At 42.3% G+C, this 26733-nt stretch overlaps 2 protein-coding genes across 6 annotated transcripts in view; one reads left to right on the top strand and one right to left on the bottom strand.

Annotated features, from left to right (window-relative positions):
• The first annotated feature begins 17419 nt into the window (after window positions 1-17419).
• brd7 (bromodomain containing 7) lies at window positions 17420-23610 on the top strand. Of its 3 annotated transcripts, none has more exons than XM_011609687.2 (17): window positions 17420-17558; window positions 17885-18078; window positions 18170-18263; window positions 18348-18405; window positions 18603-18747; window positions 18889-18999; window positions 19226-19395; window positions 19836-19950; window positions 20218-20293; window positions 21027-21134; window positions 21261-21396; window positions 21584-21695; window positions 21801-21842; window positions 22485-22572; window positions 22903-23046; window positions 23292-23429; window positions 23505-23610. In XM_011609687.2, the coding sequence occupies exons 1-17, from the start codon at window positions 17510-17512 to the stop codon at window positions 23573-23575; spliced, it is 1851 nt and encodes a 616-aa protein (XP_011607989.2). In that variant the 5' UTR covers window positions 17420-17509; the 3' UTR covers window positions 23576-23610. The 3 variants fall into 3 exon arrangements, with proteins under 3 accessions (XP_011607989.2, XP_003969597.2, XP_029702259.1); XM_003969548.3 differs by having other exon boundaries at window positions 21795-21842; XM_029846399.1 differs by lacking the exon at window positions 17420-17558 and having other exon boundaries at window positions 17936-18078; window positions 18170-18267; window positions 21795-21842.
• A 77-nt stretch (window positions 23611-23687) lies between these two features.
• Window positions 23688-26733, bottom strand: part of adcy7 (adenylate cyclase 7) — a 35427-nt gene continuing 32381 nt past the window's right edge. For all 3 annotated transcript variants that reach the window (XM_011609683.2, XM_011609684.2, XM_029846397.1), the window contains 2 exons: window positions 24818-24942; window positions 23688-24663 (listed from right to left, as the gene is read on the bottom strand). In XM_011609683.2, coding sequence (XP_011607985.1) covers window positions 24520-24663; window positions 24818-24942 — 269 coding nt within the window. In that variant the 3' untranslated portion in view covers window positions 23688-24519. The remainder of the gene's footprint in view (window positions 24664-24817; window positions 24943-26733) is intronic.

Below are 26733 nucleotides of genomic sequence, written 5' to 3'. Positions count from 1 at the left end.
AGCGACTCCTGCTGTGAGATCTTTAGCACATCAGAATTATTCTCACAAAATCAAACCAGTTAAAAGAACTACCGGTATTAGTTTCAATTTGTTGCAAGCTTCAGAAAGAGTCACTAATGAGTTTATGTTTTAAAGTCAACACGATATTATTACATAAGGATTTAACTTGATTTGCATCCAGATAAGATGTAAATACTATGGTATTTGGGGAGTGGGTGAATGGGAATCAGCTTTTTTCTCTTTTTTTACATCATAAAGCAGGAATTTTCATTGTTTGCTGATGTTTTGAAAGAAGATGTAAAACTTGAGTTACTCAACGATCTTATGGAGCTTACTGGCAAATGCTTTCATCCAGTACAGAGTCCTGGTTTTTAAAGCATACCTTACCGAGGCAGGGTCAAAGGTCACCGGCATTTACTACCGACCCATGTGAAGTGAAATTTAAATTCATCTGTTGTTTGGTCATGATAATATCAACAGCCATGAAATTCAAAGTGTGTTTTCATAAATCAGTTAAATTGATGGCATAAGACTGAGAACTTTTAAGTTAATGGCAGAATGATTGAGAAACCTCAACAACGAGGAAAACCTGGTCCTGAGAGAAGATTCTGAGAAACCAGCACACATGTTGTGGAAAGTTTGAGTTTGTTCTGGTGTACGGATGGCTTTGGATAGCATCAGGCATTTCTGACGTGCCAAAGCTTTAGATCAGCTTGACAAGAGTAACTGTTTGAAATAAATCTCTCAAATAACATTCCATGAGAAAGCCAAAAACCAAAAGCATCTGATTTCAAGCTCTCCCTCTGATGTGCAGCTCAAAGAGATTCAATGTGAAAGAGTTTAAGAATTAACTTCAGAGAAGTCTCCAAGTAAACAATAATAGGAAACAATATTTAATCACATGCATATCCTTGTATTCATGCCTGCACATCAGAGAAGCTGCTGCCTCCATACTGAAGCATGATGGGAACATCAAATGCGGATCACTTTAATTGACACAGTGCTTCATCTTCCAACTTGTGTTGACAATTCACAAGCGTCATAATTACATAAATAACACATATGAAAAACTTTAGTGAGTCTGCCAAGGCTCTGAACAGCACTATCAGAGAGTATGCAGCTCTCTGTGATCCCTGTTTCTCTCAACTCGGCCTGTTTGATGGAGAAGCAAGTCCGCCACTAAAGCACCATGGAGTTGAGCCGCCTGCAGCAGTCGCATGGAAACCTATATGTACTGTATGTTCACAGTGCTAATTAACAGGGCAAACACTTACAGCTTTGTATCTGCTATTGTGTTGCTCCCAGGAGTCCTCGTAGAGTCACCAGAGAGTGGCCCATGTTGTGTCTCTGCACCAAGCACACATCCGTGCACGTGTTTTGCTTCAGACCAAACTAAAACATTCAGAAAGGGTGAAGAACAATGACTGGAGGATTGTAGATGTCAGACGAGGCAGATTGTTTTGTCACTCATGGTTGTTTTGCATATGTTCACACATGACATGTTTTTGGCTCGTTTTTGCCTTTTAAGGAGCAATGTCTGCGTGTTTGGGTGTATTAATAGAAAAAAGCAATTTTTTCCAAATTTGGACCCAACCCTGGATAATCGCCACTTCACCTATTTCCATGGGAGAAAGCAGACTAAAGAAAATCAATAATCCTACAATTTCACATTGCAGAGAAGCGGTTGAGGTACAAATGTCACATAATTATCTCTAGAAATGGACTTGAAAATTAATTGATCATCATTTGAAAATGATCTTCATCCATGACATCCTCCACCATGTCCCATCCTTCTTTATTGAAGCTATTAACAAACTTCCCTGTTACACTAAAGCAGGTGAAACTTTCAGTTCAACAGAATCTTTACTGTCACTATAAACTGTTACAGCTGTTACTGTTATATAATATATAATGATTGGAGGACATGTCTGAATCCACTCAATCAGCTGATATTTTATCTCAGTGTACATGAACATTATAGTGTACATGAGAATGCAGTTAGATGTTGTTTTCTTCATTTTGTTGGTTCCTGTTTAGATTGGAATCCAAAATGAGTCCAAATGTTGGCTTTTGACATTGTAGGTCGATAAACGTGTTCGAACTGGAAGTCAACTTTTGGTTGTCATTCTTTTAAACCAGACTAAAGCCTGTACATTGAAAGAGGGTATATTTTCAGTTTTAACAGGATTCACAATGTAAGCATCATTTACACACATATTGTGGGAAAATAAGCTGTGTGTGTGTGTGTGTGTGTGTGTGTGTGTGTGTGTGTGTGTGTGTGTGTGTGTGGGCAGTAGTAATATAAGATTATGTAACATTGTCTTTAGAGGATCGGAGGAATCCAGAACATCCTATAATTTAATTAACTCTTCCTTGGCCCATTATCAACATTGTTAAAAATGTCATAAAAATCAGTTTATGACTTTTCAATTTCCCCAACAGACAGACGTCAGCTATCACATCACATTTCTCAACTGATATTTATACAAGCCGATCATATATACACTAAATAACGGGCGTGCACATTTTCTGGGGTCAGACAGCACATTAATACTGTTGTTGAGTGTAAATGAAGTTAAATGTGTCTGTCATCAGTGGAAATGTTTGAAGAAGTCAGAGGTCATTGGAAAACGACTGCTGACAGCTCATCTTCATCAGTTGAGCAGTAATGAGTGTGTGGCACCATAAAAGTGGCACGAAACATCTGTTGACAGGCAACAAGCCCATGGTGAGCTAACCCATCAAGATGATGGTGCGCGCCCTGACAACCATCCCCGTATTTTTTATTTCTGCACACTTGGTCATACTGGTCGGGTGTCCATATCTCTGTACCTTTCTATACATCATTCCTGTGTGTATCACGCTGCAGCTGTTGAGGCAGAATTAGATTTATGCTAACGTGAAGTAAATCAAATATGAAAACTAAAACCAGCCGAGGAAATGAGTGATCCAAATTCATTTGTTTAAACACCGTTTGTCTTCTTGTTTATGAGTTCCCCTCTTTGCAAATGAACTCATAACTGTTGCTGAATCCTACTTTTCTTCTTCTGTGGCACCACTTTGGTATTTCAGTGCCAATGGGCATAAATGACATTCAGGCAAAGGCTACACAACATGTCACATTTAGCAATGGACACAATTATTGGGCTTCCCTTTTTTTTGCATGGGAAAGTGTTTTAAGCCACGGCAGGTGCCTCGGAGCGCAAAGACTGGCTGCACAAAGGGAGCTGCTGTCCCGGCTTTGTACAAGGATATCCACAGATGTGGAGCCAGACCAGATGGCACGTACATCTGAGACCGAGCAAGAAGCTGGAGACAGAGGGATAAAGACAGAGTTGGAGGGGGACGGGGACATGGGCCAGACACAGGCCTGCTTTAAGCTACATGAGGATCGCCTGACATTTAGCCGGCTCCGGCTCTTCATCAACTCACATTGCATAGACCAAAACCTGCCTGCGGGCCCTAAAGGACAATGGTCGTCTTTTCCTTTAACCAGCATTTAAAGGGGAGGGGGAAAAAAAACAAGCCCTCTTCAGAAGTGTAAAAACACCAATGTAATATATGAATAAAGCTCTGTGGTGGGGCTGAAACTGAACGTCACTCTTTAAAGTAATTGCCCACATTTCTTCCCCATCACCTTCTTCACCATTTCTCCACAGTGTAAATTTTCGGAGGAGAATGTAAAGAAGTAATTTACAATATCGCGAGTGGGGGGGAGTGTGTGTTTGTGTGTGTGTGGGGGGGGGGGTCCTCGCTGTATGTAGTTGCATAACAAAAGGACAAAGAGAATATGAAATGAAAGTATGAGAATGATTTAAATAATGGCGTCTGCTTGTGAAGCAGCGTTTGCTCTCCCAGGGAAGAGGGGGGCAAAAAGAATGTGTGTCACCCAATTAAAGGTTCAGCTCAGCCTGTGGGAGAGATACAAACGATTACCCGGCTGCAGTTACAAAGCCACACGCACAAGGCTCTAATCTGTAAAAGTGATTAGATGCCCCTCTCTGCCCTGCAGAGGCTAATAGTGTCAGCCATTAATTAGCTTTTTAAGGTCAAAGATCAAAACAGCTACTTGGATTTCATGGCCCATCACGCCTGTAAAGCATTTATTTTAACTTTTAGACAATTCTGGAGCTCTGGTTATTATCTCCATTTTAATTTAATTTCATTTTAATTTAATATTCACCTTCTCAATTGATTTTGACACAGAAAACATTCAAGCGAATACACGAACTGAAGGTTAGAGGACAGAGACTGCTGGACGTGTCAAAGTAGGGCACTAACAAATGTGACATATTCATTTATTGGAGTTGAACTTTTTTTCATTTGACAGCATGATTATTGAAGAAAAAAGTGCATTTTCCAAATGTTTGAAACATTAACTTCCTTATCTTATTTCAGTTTAATTGCTGTTGTTTGAACATCGCAGGTCAAATGTGGGGAAGTTTTAAAGGTTCTATTAAGGACTTTATTAAGGAACTCTACATGAGCCTGAGTGTGTCATGGAACGTCACAAAATCATTTACTTTCTATATTTGATTACTCAGAAGTCTGACCGCGGCTCAGCAGCGGCAGCATCATTAATACTCTTCATTACCAGGATGTTGACTGGCGACAGATAAGCGACCACAGCTGGCATCAGCAGATCCCACCCTAACCCAGACCCGGATACGATTACAACGCACTGACAGCCCGAGTTCTGCCCAGTAGTCCGGTTGCCCTCTCAAATTTCCATAAACCCGACAAGTCCGCCTGAGCGACAGTGTTGGCTAAATAAAGAAATGGTGAGGATAAGACTGCAAAGGTGGCAGCAGATGGCTCGGAGGGAGGAAAATAAAGCTGGGTGCCCACGCTGTGTTTAACCACGCTGTTTACGTGACTGGTCATCGTTCCTTTGACTTTAAACTCAACTCTGTTGAAAGGAAGATCCCTTAAATATGGAATTTCAGTCCAATTTGTCTTCAAAAGGGGTAAAGCAGCTCATTATGTGGGCGCCGCTCTTTCTTGACTATTAGAAGAGACATTAGTCATGCCAGCTTATCTCACAACCTTATGAGCACAGGATTAAAAGATCAAAGGCCTGACTTAGGTTTAATATTATAGAAAATGTAAGCTTCTTTTTCTATTGCGCTGTGGACCGTGGCTTTTATCCACTCTCGCTGTGCAGATCAAGATGTTGAAAATTCATAATCACTTTATTCACTGTCCAATGCGAAATTCATGTCCGCACCTCTGAGATCCAGTGTGAAGGATGGACGTGAGGGCTGATCTATTTCAAAGCGGACCCTTTTAGACCTTCAAGTCAATTCCCACTTGATTACACAGGCTTCAAGACCGGCTGAAATAAACACAGATCTGACTCTTAAAAGAACTTTGAAGTCCATTAAGCTGAGAGCAGAGAAACTTGTGTCAGCCAGAGATGGACGGCGACTTGTGGCATCCTGAAAAAATTCTGTAGCCACTCATTAATGGTCAGGAAGGATCTGGGAACACTATTGAGCAGGGGACTGTCTGTTGCAAGTTGTGCCTGCCAAGTGGAACGAAGATGTGCCTTTTTTGGCACAAGCCTCAGAGACCCAAACCTGCTTCACTGTCTAATCACCTCATTATGCCCCCGAAGACAATCAAAGCAGGGCGCACGATAACAGAGGACGCTGACATATGGCAGACAGGGCACTGCAAGGAGTCCTTTTCTTACAACTGCCTCGGTCCATCGTGTTGAAGCATTGAGCGATGCTGCTCTGAGTGACTGTGTTATGTACACTTGTATCAAAGTTTTAAAGAAATCACCTCTAATCATCTTTTTATGGTGTCTCTCTGCAGTCAGGTCTGCCTGAAAGCCCAGACAGCATGGAGGAAGTCCAAGCCTTGCTGCTCACTTATAGTCCTGAACTTAAAGCAGCAATCTGAGTAATGTGCTGCTAATGCACGCGCTTGTTTGGACGCACGTCCACCCGGCCTGGCCTGCGTGCAATCATTGGCGGGGTCCTTTTGATGGTTTTTAGGGACTGGATCTGGTCTCGCTGATGACAGCGAGCGTTTCCTGTCCCTCAAAAGCCAGAACAGCTGTAGCTCAGCAGCAACTTGTTTTTAAAGACTAAATTGATTCATAGAGTTGAGCAATATTCAAGCTAAATAGCCACAAAACCAACTGTTGTTTATAAGGAAATAATAATAATAATATAATTTATACTTTCAACACCGGTGGAAAGACAGGGCTGGACCAAAGGACAACTTAAAATACAGTTTGTGACTCAAAACACATTAAAGTAGCCATGACAACAGAGCTGAAATAAATTCTATACCATAATCCACTGTAGCTGCACTGAGAACAGTATATTTGGCATTTTAGGGGAGAACTTGCTGCCTCTAACTGCTCTCTGGGGATCCTGAGCTGATCCTGAAATCAGACAGGGGACAGGACTCACGCTATTCTGAGACTTGCTCTCTCAGTTGTGAAGTGATAGAAAGAAGAGCAGAAAGACAAGCCTGGCTGGAGATCATTAGAGCTTGTTAGTGTCCCCGCTGCCTGGGGTTGGGCGAGGGGCCTCCGTTTGGGGTAGCCTGGTTACTGATCCCACTGAGACTGGAGCAGCGTGTGAAGAGGGTTTGGGACCTGCGGGGACACAGAAATGTTGAAGGGTGATGGAGCTCTTTAGCATTTACAGTACAACAAACCCCAGAGACATCCCAGCAGATCTGCAGGGCTGACTTTCATCTGCCTCATCCCCACGGCCATTAGGCAGTTTAGCTAGGAAACGGGTGCTAAAATATACATCTGTCTTAGTGTCAGCACGTAGCAGTTCTCCTCTGTCTGCATGCCGCCGCAGTTGATTCAATATTTAAATCATCAGTCTCCATAAGCGTTTGATGTCAGCTCTTAACAAGCTCTGTCTCAGGCACTGACAGGCCTGTGGATGGGGCGCCTGTTTACTGTCAGAGATAGAAGTTACTGCCTGTTATTGTTCCCACATATGTATGGGCCAATGAGTTTTTTTTTTTTTTTTTTTTTTAAATGTCTGGAAGTGCTGAGAGAGAAGAGCCTCAGTAAGTTTTATTTGTTTCTTCAGCACTTGCGATGACACTTTAGCAAATGGCAGATTTATGCAGGATTGTATGTTTCGTTTATTGTGCAAAGTCAGTAAGAAATGAAGGCCCATTTTTGTTTTTTGGAAAATGCTGTTGTGATATTGTTAGCGGGAGGAGAATCTGACTGGAACTTCAGGTCAAAACATCTTGTGCAGTCTGAGTTCCTGTTTCATGAAACATATTCTAGGCTCCGTGCTCAGTGCGGCTGCTCTTCATGTTACCATGGCGGGAGGAGAGGATTCATGAGGCATGCCGGCGTTCCGCTGTGAGGATGCGTGCAAATATGTGCTTGGTGTGCAGGACGTGCTGAGATTTCTGTGAGGGGTTTCTATTACCGTAAACTCTGACATTCAGCATTCAACCCCCCCATAACACTGCTGTATTTCACGCAATAACCTCTGACCTCTGTGAAGGTGAATCTGCTCGCTAGAAACAGGAGAAACATGTCCCCTCTTCATTCTCCTGGTGCAGCTCACAGAAAAATAACATCACTGTGAATCTGACCTTAAGATCACATCTAAATTCAGTTGCATTATGTATTGAACATATAAACACATAATTAACTTGATTTGTATGCAATCTTAATGTGTTAATGATTCATAAAAAAGGAATCAAGAGGTTTAAAGAAGACTTGTTACACTGACCAAGACTAAAGATTGTAAAGCTGAAATAAGTAGCCATTTGTGCTTTAATGATACAAATATTCAAAGTTTCAGCCTTCAAATAATCCAACAACTCAATACATATATTTAAATATCCAACAATATTCATTTATGTACTTTAATTATACTTTGATTATATTTTTATCCTTCTGTTAAGCTCTTCAATGGAGTTTAATTGGTAATTCTGCACTGATAATTATGATTTTACCAATTCTTTCTTTTGTATTTTAACTGAAATTGTTGCTTACTTCTATGTGTTGACTCTACGGACGCGTCGACAACAGCAAAAGTATCGGACACAAATGAAGTGCAAACCGCTCATTACTGGCTGGTTATTATAATGTGCTACGAACATCGAACGTTCATAAGCTGCACATGTAAACTGGAATAGAGCTCCTGCGAATGTGGAGAAACAGCTGTCATATACTCAACAGCTGTGAAACAAATAATGGTTCTGATTAGCATTATTAATTAAAGTTCTATATGTATATATAACACATGTATTTAAACAATATAATAGAGAATCTTTATGTCAAGAAATCCAACATAAGACACACAATAACGGTTACTAGTTGGTGTGTTTAGTAGTTTATCTGTTAGATGTTGTAACAGATAGTTACACAGTTTTGAACATAAGCTGCTTTAGAACGGTGATCATTTTGGGGGGTTAATACAGTTGGAATCAGTTTTAATTTATTCTCAGTTAAAAACACTGATTTATGCCAAAACCCAGCAATGACAGGGACATAAGAGGACAAACTTTTAAAACCTTCCAACTGATATGGGCCATGATGGCGGTGAGCATCAGGGTAGTTTCCCTTCCACCTGCAGCCCCAGTTGCCCCCTCGTCTTGTTCTGGATGCTGCACCTCCTTCCCGCCATTCACCGCCCCCAGCAGCATCCACCCCCCAGACACACCCCCCCTCTGGACCTCCCTCGGGCAAAAGAGGAGATTAAAACAAACAGGACTTTAATCAGCGGCTCTTGCTTCTCTCAGCTCAGCTGCCGACGGAAGGAACCCTCTCCAGGAAGGCTGCCTCAAATCAAAGCTTCCTGCTCGCCACTTGCTGCTTCGCCGATCCGAATCACAACAACAAAACCAGCAGAAACAATTATTTATTCCTTTTGATGTGGGTTTTGAAGTTACCCCACCTCTTCCACTATGCCCCCATCCTCACCCTCCTTCCCATACCCCTCCTCTTCATCACCCAGCCCCTCCAGCTTTCTCTATCTTTTACTCCCAAGGAAACAAGGTCATGCTTGCTTCTCCATAAAGAAGTCTGCTTTGAAGGAGCAGCAGTTCTAACCCCCCCCCCCACAAAAAGAAACTGCCATTTGAGAGAAAGCTGATAGTTGCTTACTGCCACGCTGCTGAAGAAGCACGGTGATGGATGTCGCTTCCACACTGGAAGGTGCTGCAACTGAAATTGAGTTAGTCTGCATAAAACTCAAAATTACAAGGATCTTCTTCATTCTAGAAGGATTAAAAATAAGTAACATTGAATTTCCTGGAGTATATAAAGAATAAGAGGGGGAACTCCTCTCCAGCATCTTTGCTTGCTACGACAATCAGATAAAATCCTGTAACAGATAATCGTTTTGTTTTCCCGAGACTAGATAATGTATATGCCTTTGCTACTTGAAGCACTTCATATAGATGAAGTAGCTCAAAGCGGTTCTTCACAGAGGAGCAAGCGAAGGGCTGAGACAGTGACAGATCTGAACGGTACCGCTGTCACAGTCAATTGCATTAACCCCCGTTTTTTTCTTCGAATCAAAGTGTTGCCGTTGAAAACAATTTCAAAACAGGACTGAAATATTTGAGAGCTCAGTTTACCACAACATCTGCTTGTGAGCTGCTGAAGAACGCAGCAGCCTCATCAAAAGAGCTGGCAGAGAGATTTCAAAACCTCCAAACATGTAGATGGTAATTATGTTTTTAACATTTGCTGAAAGACCCTAAATTCAGTTAATTGCTGGTGGTGGGGGGGATCATTTAAATGACATATGTAGATGTTCAGCTCAGCTTCACCCAAAACCTTCACCAGGAGCTTAAGCTAGAAGAGAAATGTAAAAAAATGTTCGTAAATATAATCACAGTAAGCAGTCGCAGGGGTCCGAGCAGCAGCAGACCGCGAGAATTAATGTTTTTTAATGACGTTCATTAAAATTGTGCTGCTCAGAATATGGCAATAAAAACCTCAACATTTAGTATTCAAACACTTTTGTGAAAAATGTATGTTGGAAAGTTATAAATAAAGACCAATAATGAGCCAATAAAGACCAGAGGTGAGTGCTGTGACATCAGGACAAAACACAACGAGACTAAAGAAGACACACAATGAGACACAACATTTATAGAAAACACTTGCTCTGATCTTGCTGGTCTTTAGATTCTTACATTCTAGCATCGATGGGGGGTTAAAGTTGCTCTTTCAACAGTCCACCACTTTCTGGACCAGTCAAGCACAGTGAAATCTTCCACTGTTGGTAAAGAACTTTGATCAGATTAAAATATTCTGAAAAGGTTGGATTGTGGTAACCTGGGTCTCATTGAATGTCTGTTTGAATAAGTGATGACCCACACCCATTGGTGGCCTGTTACTCATGAAAGACAGACCACAAATAGAATTGCCAACAATCAGTGACCCTAGAAGGATCTGAGCTACACTCCTGCCAGAATTTCTGCACCTTTATTTCCCATTTTGGATGAGGGAGAGTTATGACCCTGTAGGGATTCATGACCTCAGGCTCCAGTCTTTTCCTATTTGTGGCTCATCATAAAACAGTTTTTTTTCCACCAGCATTGTTTGTGTCTCATGATGAAAATAAATTACTCTCTGTTTAAAAGATCACTTTTTGTCAGTAGCCGGTACTTCTGTTCTAATTCTGATATTGTACATCACGATTGGAGAACAAACTATAGAAGAATTAAGTCATTTATGATGAGAAAATAAAAAGAATATATATTTAACTCATTGTGTTTGAGCGTTAGCTGTTAAACACTTGCTAAGATTTCACTGAGTCCCTTCTGGGCAATTAGCTACAGGGCTGAGCCTCCAGCTGCAGAAAGAAATGTTCTGTTTAGACATGACAAATGACATTATTTTAAAATTCCTTACCAACTACAAACTGAAAGGCTGAGAATAGAATTTTACAAGTTAAATGAACAGAAAAGACTTTGACACAAGCGTTCAGATCCCTATATGACTCTTGAACCTTCGCTCTGAACTCTCTCTTGATCAGCGATTGATTCACCGAAGAAACAAACACACACGTGTCTACTTAAGCGCATAGCTGACAATGCAGGAGTGTCCAGGGGACAGGAAGACTCAAGTTTAAGAAACGGTTCAACAGTTCACTTTCCAACAACTCTGAATGTCTCTAAGTGGCCCAATTTGACCTCTGACCTGAACCCAATCAAACATCTGTGCAGAACCCTGAAACTGTCTGTCTATTCACGGTCCAAGCTGACACAGCTTGAGAGGATCTTCAGAGAAGAATGTTTGCCACTCCCTAAATTCAGGTATACAAAGCTTATGGAACACAGCCAAGAAGACCGGAGGCTGTAGGTGTTGCCAAAGGTGTGTCTAGAAAATACTGCATCCAAAAACATATGTTACATTTGTTTTCACTTTGTCAGTCTTGTGGATTGAGTACAGATTGACACGAGAATATCTGAAGATTATTTTACAAGCCTGTTTAATTTTTTCTCTGCCTTTCTTTTTAACTTGTCTTTTAATTAACTCCAGCTAATTATACGACTCTTGGGCAGGGTTTGCATCTCCTGCTGAGTGTGGGGACAGAAGTCTGAACGGGCTAAAAAGGAAACAGCCGCTAACACACAGAAACCATAGCATGTAAATATAAAATGTTTTTTTTTCCCAGAGTAGTTTGACATATGTTATATGGACAAATTACCACCGACATTAATGAGACGACCACAACATGCACAAAAGCCTAAATGGAGGCTTTAAATGGATGGCGTGTGTACTGTGATAGACTGGTAAACTGGTCAGGGTCTGTTACTCCCTCTCACCCAGTGACTGCTGGGAAAGACCCATATCATCACTTTCAACAGTGAATGATGCTACCCACAAGCTTTGACAGCCACTTATTAACCTAATGACATTGTTTGGGGTTTTTTTTTAAATTAAAATATGATGCTAAAAAGTGGTTTTCTCAGAGATGGACACTCCTGTCAGCTTTTGCTAATCAGTATGAAATTAAACATCAACTGTTCATAGGTTTTATGAACATCAAACATAGCAAACACACTCTCTCAAAAGAAATGACATCTCCTGTCACTCAACTGTACCAAGCAGCAGCATCAGAAAGATTTTCCTCTAAGAGGATTCAGTCCTGACAGAGTCAGGATCCTATTAATTGCCACAGCTGTTACCAAGAAAAAGACTCATAGGAGAGCAGAGGAAGGCTGACATGATAGACGGGGTAAACATGCATCCTCCCTAGACATCACAACTAATATTATACTAATACAACAATATCATGCATGGTGCTCAATAACTTTAGTATCTGGCCATGTCCCAAACCTATAGAGCCTATATTAGACTTTAACTGGATGATGTAAACGAGCCTCTTGTTTAAAGTGAAAATCATGTTACCAGTGAAAAAGACTGTTTAAATAAACCTGGCTGAAAACACGGGGCATTTCCAGCGTTGAGAGTCCGACACAGACCAGCGGTCTGTCAGGATCAGGAAAAGAAAAGTGTTGAAGTGCAGACTAGCTTGACTAGTCTAAGACCAGCTAACAAATCCCCCAGCACAGGCTGAGGGAGGATCTGCAGAGTGATGCCTCCTCGCTCCACTGATGCGTCCATGTTGGGTGCAGCTCTGAGAAGGTGCCATCTGGGACTTCTGGGTTGTCTCCATTCTCCTTAACTTTGTGGCTGCTTTGTGTAGAAAAATTCTACTGCGACCAGAATTGAGACCACATGACCCACATGATGATTATTAACTGTTTGTCACTGAACATATTGCGACCTTTCGGCTGCAGTAAAGCTTCTGCTCCCCCCACTGTTTCCTAGGACATATTGCAACACAGAGATTGGTCCCATCAGGCGTCTGTGATGCCCAGACTGAGATGTGAACCTGCAAACACACAGGGATGTCGCCAAAAAGCAAGAATTGATTAGTCCAAATGAAGGGATGTGGCTCCTTCCTGGGCCAGAAATGAATGTGGCAAAGTGTGACAAAGAACTGAGCCGGTCTGATTAATACGGCGGCTGTCAGCGAGCGCCGGCCTGACTGACACATCAAAGCCTGGAAAACACAAGGAACTGCTGACATTTCCAACAAAAAAAGCACAATCTCCATCCCTCCAACATCTTCACTAACTTTACCCCACACTCAGCATTGACCATTTGGACTGAATAGAGTCACACTCAATGGGGGAGGAAAGCTTTGAAAAAAGTCTTTATTTGTGTTTTGCTGGCAACACAAACAGACCGACGAGATCATTTATCTCTCAATTCCTTAAAAGAAAAAAGGAAGGTGGGGGGTGGAGGGGTGGAAAAAGCGCAAAATCCGCTCTACCTGATGTTTTTTTTTTCTTTTTTCATGAGGTTCTGTCTGTGCCGGCAATCCCTTTATCTGCCTTTCATTAGCGCCTCACTCATCCTCTTAGTAGGGCGGGTGTCTGGGAGACAGTCACTTTCTCCCAGGCTGTGATGTTTCTGCAGATTACAGAGGGCCTTTGAAGCCGCTGCACTCCTCATTGCCAAGGCCTCAGACAGGCCCATGCCATCTGTCAGATTGACGGCAAAGTAGCGGAATGGGGGCTGAGACACCCTCTGTTGATCCACATTTTTTGTCTTTTATGTGTCACATTCGGATGTCGTGTGGAAGCCACACCTTTGTAATCTGTTGCTGGCAGCCATCTGAGACACTGGCCTCTGCAGCACACGAGCCCACAGAAGGGGGAGGATAATGGGCCTTCGTAATCACTCATACCTGTGGGCACCGGTCTCTAAATGGCACAATTATCCCTGTCCCCTCACAGCGATCTCTGCTATCCCTCCACTTCTCCGAGGCTCTGCAAATCACAGCCGTGTAGGTCTTTTTATGCTGAAACAGTGGGGAGGACTTTATTGTTCATCAGCTTAGGAGGATGTGAGTTTTGTTTGCTTCACGCTAAACTCATCTTTCAAACAACCTGCCACAACCAGGCTTGAGGTTTGAGTTTACACCCAATTATTCATCAAGACAGTTGTGGACTAGATTATTCAGAGCTGCTGTCCTTCCCTAATGAGCCTCTCTGATCTACTTTTCTTAACTTAAATCAGTAATTGACGTCACGGCTGAAGATTTTGGCCACATGTAATTTACCATGCTGAGGCTTCACTTTGGAATGTCAGCTCTTTCTCTTTCATTCTGCAGCATGTCTGACTGATTCTTCCATTGTTAGAACTCGATTCTGCATTGTAACATGGCAATGGAGGTACAGCTCCAGCTGCAGGGAGGGCAGGATGGAGGCAGAATTGGAATAGAAAGTCTGATACTCCTTCATTGATACCCACTGACCTCAGCTCTGGTGGTTTTTCTATTGTGAATATAACTGGCAGCAGATTTTTCTATTTTTTTTCCCAAGTTGATGGAAAAACAAAGGGCTGTGACAGATTACAGATTAGAGCCAGTGTTTTAGCTCGCCGTCACTCTCAGAAGCTTCAGAAGAGCATCAAACCTTCCAACCTTCTACTACCTGACAGTCACCGGTCTAGTTTCATCGCTGCCCGTTTATGAAGGTTTTAGAAGAGGGATGGAGGGGATACTCTGTTTTTGGGGGTGGGGAGCGTATTTCCATATCAAATAGTGCCTTTCCTTGTGTTGGGATGAGAAATTCCCATTGAGCTGGCAAAGACTGTTTCCCAGTGGCTGTTTTTTCAGTTTGTATAAACCTTTCAAAGGGTTAATGATCTAACAGATCGTCGCCACGCTTGCAGGCGTGTTTCCGGCCTCTGGATGTTTCTCGCTGCAGGAATGCTTTTCTCAGAGGTTCTGGTGGAATAAAGGTTCAGATTGACAGAACTCAGTGGTCCACACAGCCCAACACCCCCACCCAGCTCAGAACTCACAGACACTCTGGCTTTATGAGGCACGCTGGTATTTTGATGTGCGCGCTTTGTCATTGAGCACAAACAGACGTCTCCCTCTGTCGAGCCACACATCACGTTGGCCTCCTTAAAAAGTGTCTTGTATTATAATGAAGAGTTAGAAAACAGAATAATACATTAGCTACCTTAAAGCAGAGGATGACGTTAACTACAAAAACATTAAGGGAGCCCAATTAAATATGCATTAGAACAGGGAAGACTGCTGCTGACTGTTGGGAGAGGCACATTTTAATGTCGACACTTTAATAGATGACTTGAATAAAAGCTGCTCTGTCGGCTCAACATGTTTACACTGAAACCCTGACTTATGATTTACAATCACCTTAAAAAATACCATCTGGGTCATTAGTGATTAGTAGGGAAAAGGACTAATTAAAGGACACAAGACAAGTGATTACTGGTCAAAGTGTGTCAGGAACGAGTGATTGTGAAGGATGCTTCTGTGGCAGGATGGAGAGAAGAATGAGGGGCTTCTTCTCTGAAGTCTGTCTGGCACACTTCCACATCTTCTACCTCTTCCACATCTTCTACATCACACTGGAAGTTTAATGACCTCAAACATTTCATCTGTCATGTATGGGCAATCTTCTGAGGGGAGTAATTCTAATTCCACTTCTGCTAAAGCGGTGGGTTAATGATATGCATTCGATGCTACCTTTGAAGTTGGTGTCATTATTTTTGAAAGAGCTGTTTTACTCTTTGTCCTGGATTGAATCCTTATGCTGACCCATCACTAAAGCCCACCACACCGTCACCATTAAGGTCCCCTCCCTGAGTGTTTGCTGGTTTGTGACTGGACCCACTTCTAAAGCCTTATGGAAGGGCTGCGCTGTGTTCTTGGAATTCCAAGCTGTGACAAGCATGTAGAGAGAATGACAACACATCACGCAGTCTGGAAAAATGGATTCATTGCGACTTTTGAGCGCAGTGATTATTTTGACATTTGCAGTTTTTATCACATTTATCACAAGCATATTGTGACATTTTAGTGTATATTATGACTGAAAGGGACCAAAAGCATCAGTCTATAAAATGCAACATTCCCAGCAGGACAAAGGCCAAAACGTTGGCAAATGCTCTGAATCTTTATCTGCTAACTGCATTTGTCAAAGAAGCATGATAACTGAAGTTTTATGATGTGCTCACAATAGAGATGTATCTCCTTCACTTTTGGTGTTTTTCATCTTTGCACACACAGTTTTAAAATAAATCAGTGTGGACGCGTGGATAAAGGACAGTCTTGTGTAGGTCAGAGGTCAAACCCATTATTAAATTACATCAGTAGTTCTTGTTTGGTCACATCTAAACACATTTTTGACTCCACTGCTGGTTCTGTGCAACACCACTGAACTGCTGAAGGTCAGCCTTTTTATGCTTGCAGGTGTTCCTCTGCCATCCAGACACAAAACGAGCCAGTTTCATCCAGACCAGGGCCTTGAACCTGGCTCCTACAGTTCTGCTGGGGTGCCACTTTCATGTGGAAACAATCTCGAGCCCCCTTTATCCACTCTGTTGCGACAGAAAATAATGAAATTCACAACATCTGCCATTTGTTAACCCTGTTTGGTGTAACTGATCTCCTTTTAAGCTGCAGACTTCCAACACGTGTGCAGCTCCACAACTGGAGCAAAGCCGATGGATCCCGTGGCCTCTGAGGGGCTGCAAACAGCTGGCACACATCCTTGCCCTGCCGTCATGAGGCCTGGGGCATTTCCATCAATGCTTTAGCTTTAAAGACACTTTTATTTGAACTTTAATTAAAATCATGTAAGGATTTTGACCTGACAAGCTTTTCTATATCATGAACATAGACCTAATTTTTCTTATGCTGAGTGACTGACAGAGACATGCGTGACATGCAGAGGGTTGTATAGGAGGATGGATTTTACTGCTGGAGACAATAGCGGAGCTATTTCTTCCCATGTGACAGATCATGTGTTGGAAATGGCTTCGTTAGGAGACAAAAAATAACAGCAGACTGTCAGGATCACCTTTTCATCTCACAAGAGGAATGGATGAAATGGTCACTCTTCATTCTTGTCAAACATTCCGCCAACATCTTTTTATCCTCTTCGTAAAACCTGGAAGGTGTTTCAGAGACTGCACATTATGTTTTCTGCATGAATAAAACATCTGTCATTCATCAGCCTGTCTAATATGTGCAGATTTACAGCAGAACAACTCCAGGCAGAGGTTCTGTAGTGTCCTACAGGTCATCCTCCCGTTGGAGATTAATCAGAATATTCAACAATCAGTGCAAGTCCAAGTGATACACACACACACACACACACACACACACACACACACACACACACACACACACACCGTTCCTTTTCTCTTCTATTTTACATAAATACATTTAATTAACATCTGTGTGTATACATTACCACAACTATTTTGAAAACAAAAACAGATCAATATTACGGAATGCATTGCAAACCAAACTGAAGCGAATATTATACTTAATTCTTGGGGCCAGTCTGCCCCCTTCCGACTATAAACGTAAACGCACCATCGTGCGTTATTTCCGCCAAAGCGGCAGGGGGCAGTAGAGGCAGAACTCGCTCTCCTGAGTTTCCGTTGGGTTAACGAGGGGCACCAGGTCGGTGCCTGTTCAAAACACAAACAATGGGCAAGAAGCACAAGAAACACAAATCGGAAAAACACGGATATGAAGGTATCTCACCAACAGATATTATATTTTATTGTTTCATTTTGCAACTAAGATATGTCCGGTTTTTGCGATGTAAGTACAACTATAAATTTAATGCGCGGACTGTGCAATTGCTGACAGAATTACTGGTTTAAATGTAACCATATTCTATGTGTTTTACTGCACAAGAAACTGCAAATATTTTCTTTTTCATTTTCAAGTCAGCGTTTAACTTTACGGTTAAGTTTAAATTGTTAGCGTGTAGTAATTTTTTACGTGCTACGTTAGCGATTAGCTTGTAGCTTGTGTCATCGGTGTATTAGCATGTTGTCTTCTCCGGGTAATGACAGACTATGGCGAGAGACCATTAAAACTGGTGTTAAAAGTGTCTGGAAACGAGGTGACAACGGGAAGTTCTAGTCGAGACACGTTTTACGATGAGCAATCAGCGGAGCTGGACAAACCCAAGGAAAAGAAGAAGAAAAAGAAGAAAGATAAGGAGAGAAATTTGGGGTCCCCCGTTGATGACAGAGGAAAGAAAAAAGTAATGCCATTTTTTTTAAGATTCTCCCCAAATGTTGAACAAGAAAATGTGGAGAATCATATGAAATGCATCCGTTAATGTTTCTGTTCAGATGACAAAGAAGAGGAAAGGACAGGACGCAGATGGAGAGGATGATGGAGAACAGTGCAGGACACCGATCCGTTCGGAGCTGGATAAACTGGAAAGTAAGTTATTCCCTTTTTTGTTGATTGCATGCTCTTGTTTTAATTTCACAATCCAGACCTGATATCCATTAATTTTGTTTGCAGAAAAGGAACAGACTCCTCTCCAGGAAGCTTTAAATCAGCTCATCAGGCAGCTCCAAAGGTGCAGGTTTTTTATTTGACATAGTTGCCTGTTTAGAAAATGAATAGATGAGTAGATAGTTGTCTACTTGTGACTTTTCTTTGTGCATGTAATTAAATAATTCCAGCACTTGTTTTGACATTATTAACCTTGAACTTTATTTGTCAATAAATCATTACCTGTTGCATTGATTAAAGTCTGTGTTTTTTTCTCTGTAGGAAGGATCCAAGTGCTTTCTTTTCATTTCCAGTGACGGACCTCGTTGCCCCTGGCTACTCTTCAATTATCAAACGGCCTATGGATTTCAGTACTATGAAAGATAAAGTGAAGAAAGAGTGTTACCAGTGTTTGGATGAGCTAAAGGTACTTGCTTAATTATTACACAAAATAAACCACCCTTAGTTTTTTCTTGACTTTGATGAAGCCATATCCAGGGCTGTTTTACTTTTATTGAATTATTATTTTTTTAAATTTATTGCATTATGTTATGTGGGTTTTATCCAGGTGGATTTCAAGATAATGTGTGAGAATGCCATGATTTACAACAAGCCTGATACTATTTACCACAAAGCAGCTCGAAAACTCTTACACTCTGGAATGAAAATCTTGAGCCAGGTATGCACTGAAAACAAATTCATGCTCTGTATCGGCTCTTCTTCCCGCACAATCACAGATTTTGTATCTGTAATTTTTCAACCTCAAGCAAAGTAAACTACCGGGAACTAAAGTCTGGGGTTTAAGGAATGAGTTTATTTCTTTCCTGTGATGAAACACTAGGGGGCAGCAGATACCTACACAGTGTCATCGGCATTTTTGCTACATTAACGTTTGTTCCCAACAGGAGAGGCTGGAGAGCTTAAAGCAGAGCATAATGTTCATGTCTGGACTGGACAACTCCACTACACAGCCAACAAAGTCTGAGGAACAAGGAGGCTCCGGTGTGGACCAAAAGCATGAGAGATCATCAATCACAGACAGCAGCGAGAGCTCCCAGACACCCAGCACCCCCAGGTCCTTTAACGGGCTGAATTACATGCCATTTTAGTGCTAGTTACCGAGCGCAGCAGCCTGGCTCATCTTGACCCAGTGATTGTGGGGGCTGCCTCTCTTCATGTTGGGGCCTGCTTACTCTTGTAGCTGTGATGATGCAGGAGTGGGCAATTATAGTCAGGCGTCACTTATGAGTCAGTGTCAGAGGAAGTGTTGACAAGCCTTTCCTGCTTTGTTTCTGCCTAACTACTGTTTTACCTTCAGTAAGACAACAGAAGACACCCTCTTTATAATGTCTGTGAGGTTTAATGACGTCAAAATGCTTCCAGGTAGATTACTTGGATTACCTAGACAATGTAGGCATTGGATCTCAAGTGTTGCTTCTCTACCCTGATGTCATTTTGCTGCAGTGTGAAGCATTTTATTCTCATCTGCACAGTTACAGTATGTTCTTCTTGCAGACAGGAGAAGGACTCCAAGGACGAAGTGGCAAAAGCAGAGAAAGAGCTGGAGGAAATCCACAAGGTCATCGAAGAGTCTGGAGGAAAACTGTCCAACAGACTTCTGCAGTGTGACGTGAGGCTAAGTTTGTTCAGTGATTTCAGATCTGCTCATTTCTTTTCTGTCAAACATGAAAAGAGAGGCTTCAGCCGAGATGATCGTCTTTTTAAGTAAAACGATCTTGTATATTCAACACCAGGGAGCTCCTTTAAATAGGATTTGTTATCTTCTGTTTTGTGCAAATGTTTGTTCATAGTTGTGATATGTTCTTTTTTTAACATTACATTTCTAGATTAGTATAAATTTGGAGATTAATTAGTGTTTGATGTGTTGTTTGTGTAGTTGGAGTTTGCAAGGCGGAGATCTGATGGATCCACGACTCTGGCAATCGTCAACCCTGCAGATCCAGCCGTCGGGGGTAAGTTGACCCATGGCAGGCCGCTGTAACCATTATGACCATTATGAGTGAACACCTCCCCCTCCTACACAGAACAACCCTAGACCTGCTGAACTTTAACGGGCTGTTCTTTGGACAACTTTATATCATCATTTGATTAAACTGTTGAGTAATTTCCGCAGAATCCAGCTAAAACATCCTGCTGTCTGCTGCGTCTGCAAGCTTTTAAAGGCTGTGCATTCCTTTTTCATGAAACTTCACCTTGGTGTATAAAACAATTTTCAAAAAGAATTATCGATACTCACTGCAGTGAAAGTAGAATGGAAGTTGACGGCTAGCGAGTTTTCAGTACTGCAGAGTTCCAAGTACAACACGGCTGCAGTAAACGCTTGGTTTTATGAAGAGGCAAAGGTCTCGTGACCTACTGACTTCGTGCTGCCGCTGGTCTAAACACTACAGCCCATAAAAACAGAATTTACTGGTTACATAAATGAATTTACATTTAAATGTGCCCCTTTACCCCCTAGTGCACTGGTCATGTGACATCCTGGGAGCAGAGCCACATCTGGCAGCTCTTTCGTTGGTTTCTTTTCCTTCTCTGTTCTTAATTCCTCAGCTTTGAGGACGCAAGTGTCCATGACATTATTTTCAGCATGTAATACTTCAGTCATGAAGTGGTTCATCAATTATAAAACCGACTTGTTTGATTTTACACTTGATAAAATGAAGAAGGAACTAAACTTTCCTCCAACAGATGTGGGCTACTGTCCTGTCAAACTGGGAATGATGTCCAGCCGACTGCAGAGCGGTGTGAACACCCTACAGGGCTTCAGGGAGGACAAGAGGAACCAAATTTCTCTGGGTAAAATACCGCCCAGGTTTCTATTTCTGCATGTTAATAGTAGAGCCACAATCATGAGCCCTCCTCCACACGGGAAGAGATGAGATTCCCTGAACACTAAAGAGCTGATGATAACCTTTCCTACAGTATCCTACATCAACTATGGGCCCTATACCTCCTACGCACCCACCTACGACTCCAACTTTGGAAACGTCAGCAAGGAGGAGTCTGACCTGATCTATTCTGCTTTCGGAGACAAATCCAGTCTGCAGGGCTCAGACAGGTATGTGCAGGCGCAATCCCGGGTTTGGTGACCTCACAGGACATTCCTGGCTGACTGCTCTCCAGATGTTTAACTGACATCTAGGGCCGCTGTCCTGGGGAAGGGCAGTCCCCAGCAGTGGCTTGAAGCTTATCCTGACCTGATTGGACTCTATCAGTGATGTGTTTATGGTCTGTGTGATGGACAGCCTGCCGGAGTTCCTGGCCAAGTCGGACGAGTATGTGTACAAACTGGCTGACAATCTTCTAGATGCTCTGACGAACGGAGAACACTCCAAGACCCTGCAGGAGACAGAGCCAGTGAGCAAATGCAGTGTGACAACCACAAAAACAACTCAAGCTGGAACCACTGGAGATAAAAAAAGGTTTTAAACTTTCCTTTTTTTCCTGTCATTTAAGCAACAGGTGGAGGAGAGAAACTCACAGGAGGCCAAGAAGGACAAAGAGGTAAAATTGTACAATTCTGTGTTTTATTAACATTAAACACAACCGGAGGACGTGCGTTTTCACGTCGTTTATTAGCTGGATGCTACGTTCAGAAACACCCCTGCAGCTGTGGTGCTTGTTGGCCTTCAGGACGCCTCCTATATGGATGCTCTATTTTATCAGCCATTATAGATGACCTGACACCACCCACCTGTATCAACATATAACAGAGGTCTTCCTTTCACTGCACCACTTCCACACATAAAGATCACATCCCATTGAGACGCTGCTGTGCTACTCAGCCGACATTAGCCGCTGAAGAATGTAGGAGGCCCGTGTGTTTTCCTTTTCGGGGCCTGCAGGCTGCACAGCTGAATTGCTCCTCAGACGAGCAGAAGAAACCGACATAGTCGAGTGCAGCCCCCTCTGTTAGACACACAGGAACCGTCTGTCCCGGGTTACTATTTGCTGTTCTTGGCTATGCTCCAGTCGACTCTCATCTCCTGCTCGGGTGTTGCAGCTCGAGTTTGGTTGGAGCAAAGAAGCTGTGTGACTAAAGGGGCTTCAAAAGGCCTTGATGATGCCTGGATGCATCCTCTGTCTTGCATGGAATGTGTTTCCTCTAATCCAGCTGAAGATGTTTTCTCCTCTCATCTTTCGTAGGTAGGCGAGCCCGAGGATTCCAGCTGCAACAGCATTGACTTCCTGCCATTCACCGCAGGCCTGCAGATGGCTGATGAGCTCTCAGGGGGTAAAAAGATTGGAAAATTATCATAATAACTTATTTTCACCAAGGAAGAAAAAGCATAAATTTGCAATGAATTCTCTTGCCATTAACATGAACCTAAACAAAAACAAGTCCCTCATTTAGAGCTTTTGAGTCTTTCACTCACCAGCTTTTAAATTCATCCTGCTGACATTTGTTCTCTGCTCACCACTCGGATGAACAGAGGCCGAGTTCATGCAGGGAGGAGAATGAATGAATGCATTGTGTTCCACATGTGCAACCAAGGACGGGGGGGTCAATGTGAGGTAACCGGAGGAAACATTAACCCACCTGTGTCATATTTCTCTGTCACAGATGCTTTGCGTGTCCAACAGAAATTGGATGAGACTACAAGGCTCCTGCATGACTTGCAGGAAGCACAGAAGGAGCGTTTGAGCACTAAGCAGCCTCCTAACATGATTTGCCTGCTGGCCCCAACTGAGAAGGAGCTGGAGCTGGGTAAGAGCCTCTCAGGATGTGGTCTCCTCTGGTTCTTCGCTCAAGCTTGTAAACCAGTAAAACGTTCTTCAGCCAGTCAAACACACTCGGATGTGGCTCCTGATTCCGCTTCAGAGGGTTCAATTCTTCATCCTTTACTTTGATTGTTGGGGGCTTCGTACTACCGCTGAATTCTCCATTCATCCAGTAATGTGTTACTACTGTTCCAAAATGGCTGATGTCGGCATTTGATGCTCTGATGACAGCTGAGAAAGTGACGGAGAACTTGGCAGGAATGACCAGTCAGGTGGCGCCCTGTGATGTGAGCAGCGTGTATGGGATCAGGAGGGCCATGGGCATTGCTGTGCCTCTAGAAACAGAGTCCTTCATTGACCTGACCACAGGTGAACACCTCACCATAGAGATATTTGTCTGTGTGCTACCCCGTAAACATTTGATATTGTCGTCGTTTCTTCCAGTGCAGGAGATGGCTGAACTGATGGAGGCTCTGCCCAGTTCTTCCAGTACACTTCCTGTGGTCACGGCTTGATTCCCCCCCCCTCCTCTTCAGGAGAGATGAATTGCAAAAAAAAAAAAAAAAAACTTGTGACATTTATATGACATTCTCTTAATAAACTTTTTTTTTAAATATACACTTCTGCTCCAGTTGAATGAAAATCTGCATTTATTACATTGTGTAATGGTACAAAATCCAAAGTCAAATTCACGTAGTCAATACATGATGTTAGCACAATTATAGAGAAGACAGGACAAAATAAGGCATCTATGCAAAGCTATATCAGAACAGTTTGAGGATGAGTGAATGAAAAACGTTCACAGCAGGAACAACAACCAACAGCATGTTTTCCTAACTGCAGCAACACTGTGACATCTGTACAGCACTCAGATAATCCGGTTTAAATGCAGCAGATATATTTGGAATTTTAAATACCCACCCAAACAACTGCAAAATTGTATATGTTTATAGAAAGTCTCATTACATTTAGTCCTAAACATCTAGGAAAACAGTAGTTAAAAGTACAGTAAGTTCATGTTTTGCAGCATTGTCAGACAGTAAAGCTTGAATAATTTCCATACATGAATACATCAGAAGTGCAAAGAACAGTTCCAAATCTCCTCCACAGCTCAGAGTTGTGGTTGTTATGATCCAGTAACAGCGATGTCAATCCCCTCTCAACTAGGAACCAAGACGCATTTTGAGTCAGGATCCAAACAGAATCCATAGTTTTACTCTTTCAGGAGGGGTCTTAAAACCGGCAGGATCTGACATGAGTGTGGTAAACACACACTCTGCGCCACAAACACCAAAGACAACAGCAGTGATCAGTGGAGATTGTAAACACACAAAGATGGTATTGGAAGCAGCAACAGTCTCCACTACGCTGATGTGATGAACCGAGTTCAGCGAGGCTCCACTGCAACAGTCGGCAGTGCAGCACACAGGAATCTATCAGCTCCTGGTCTGAGCTGGCCTCAGCTCAGTCCCATACTCTGTTTACTCGCGTCAGTACACACAAAGAAGGTTTTCAACTCCCCTTTGCCCTTCACATTGATGAATCCTCGACAGTCACAGGAGTAGCCAAGCTTCCGTAACACAGTAGAGGTTTCTTCTGTCACCTGCAGAAATGGGTCCAGTATGATCCGATCTGCTATACACTTTAGCGCACAAGAATCATTCACCACAGGAGAATTTAGCTCTTTCAAATGAGCCTTGACGAAGGCAGTCATCCATGCAGCCATATAAATCAAACATTATGTTCATTCATCGTACCTGGATCTTTCCCAGCTCCCCGGTACTCTCCATCCTGCTGGCCACATTTACTGTGTTGCCCCATATGTCATACTGTGGTTTCCTGGCTCCGATTACTCCAGCTATCACTGGGCCATGATTAATGCCTATTAAAAAAATACACCTATTTCAATACATCATGTGAAATAATATCACATCATATTGCTAATTTCCTTGAAAATAAGTTCTAACAATATTTGACACACATAAAACAATAGAGTATTCTTAAAAAAACATTTATAAGGTTGTTAAAGTTACATTTCTTTTATCGCGTTAATTGCGCCGCGTTTCTTTAAGGCTAGATTATACAAACATCTGTGTAGATGCAGCATTATTAGAGTCGCACATCTAGTTTGAAGATATGCCCACACGCAAGCCTCAAAGATTTCAGCCACCATGCTCAGTGCAAGATTCTCCTTCCGCGCCTCGAGTGTTTGCATCTCACTTCTTTAGAAGTTTGCTGAATAGTCTGTGGCTGAAGAAATCACCACAACAGGACAAAGATAAAATACAACTACCATGTTAAATTCAGCGCGAGAAATCATTCAGCATGGAAATGTATTGTTTTGAACTGGTGGTTTCTCCTATAATTCAAAATTATAACTGTGATATTATAACTTGAATTATAACACAGTTATAATTCACACGCATGTATTTCAAAGTCTCCTGGTTCTGACGGATCCAGACAATATCGGTGATTTCTAAGTGGCCAAAAGAAGCATTTGAATACATTTTGGTGCTATTTAATGATAATTTTATCCTTGTATCTAAACACAGTTGTGTATTTATTTTTATGTTTGTGAGGCGGAGTTATGGTGACAGTTTTAAAGCAAAGAATAGAAGGAAAAAACAGTTTCTCCTCTCCTCCTCACCTAGTAGGTTAATGATGATGTCATCAACACATTTTCTTGTTTCTTGTGTGGTTTTTCTGCTTCTCCCCCCCTTTATCTATCTACAGGTATAGTCACTTCATAGCTGTGCACTAACCTGCTGCCCTCCGACCCCACTGACCCACTCTTGTACCAGCAGTTTGTTATATTTAATGTACTTGCGTGATCTCTGCCTATTCTCTCCTCTAACTGTCCTCCCCCTTCTCCTCCCTCTCTACCCATCAGCAGGAGCCTGGTCCTGCTCAAGGTTTCTCTCTGTTAAAGGGAAGTTTTTCCTTGCCACTGTTGCTTGTTGGGGTTCAGTGCTGTAAAGCACCTAAAAATAATTTTGATTGTAAAAGACGCTATATAAATAAAGCTCGATTGATTGATTGATTGATCGATCTGTGTCTGCCATCTTTGGATTTTGCATTATTTATGAAAAACATTAAAATTTGGATTTTGCCTATAGCTTCATCTCATATTGCTACTAAACATTGCAACCAAAAGTGGTGACGTAGAAACTCAATGAGAAATCAACAGGCCTAATTCTTTAACGGTAGTCCCCAATAAATTTGGATCTTTGATCTTTAGTGCAAACTAACAGGACATTAAACACTTGATTTTGCGAGGTTTCTTTTCTTTGCCTGAATCCACAAACTTTTGAAAATGGGCTAAAGGGTGAAAATATTTTCTGCACCAACTGTGAAATACATCATTCTTTCAGGTCGTGCACCTAGGCCCAACAATAAGGACCGTGACCGACCCACCGAGCAACACGTGTTTTGTTTAGGGTTTGTTATCACAAATGTGCATTTGCTGCTCCGACCAGCGGACACGCGTTTGTTATATAACATTATAACATTTTCGTTTCTGGTGCCAATGTTGTTGCGTAAATGGCCTTAGCAAATGGTGCAAAAGCACAAACCACATGCTGGAAGTTGCTTCCAGCCGCGCCACCAAAGTCAGTTCTCCTCACTGACGTCTGGTCGCCTCCACTTCGGCCTCCGTGCAGTTATGTTGGAACAA

The sequence above is a fragment of the Takifugu rubripes genome, chromosome 13 (genome assembly GCF_901000725.2).
Source record: "Takifugu rubripes chromosome 13, fTakRub1.2, whole genome shotgun sequence".
NCBI lineage: Eukaryota > Metazoa > Chordata > Actinopteri > Tetraodontiformes > Tetraodontidae > Takifugu > Takifugu rubripes.
This window is presented reverse-complemented; position numbering and strand designations above follow the sequence as displayed.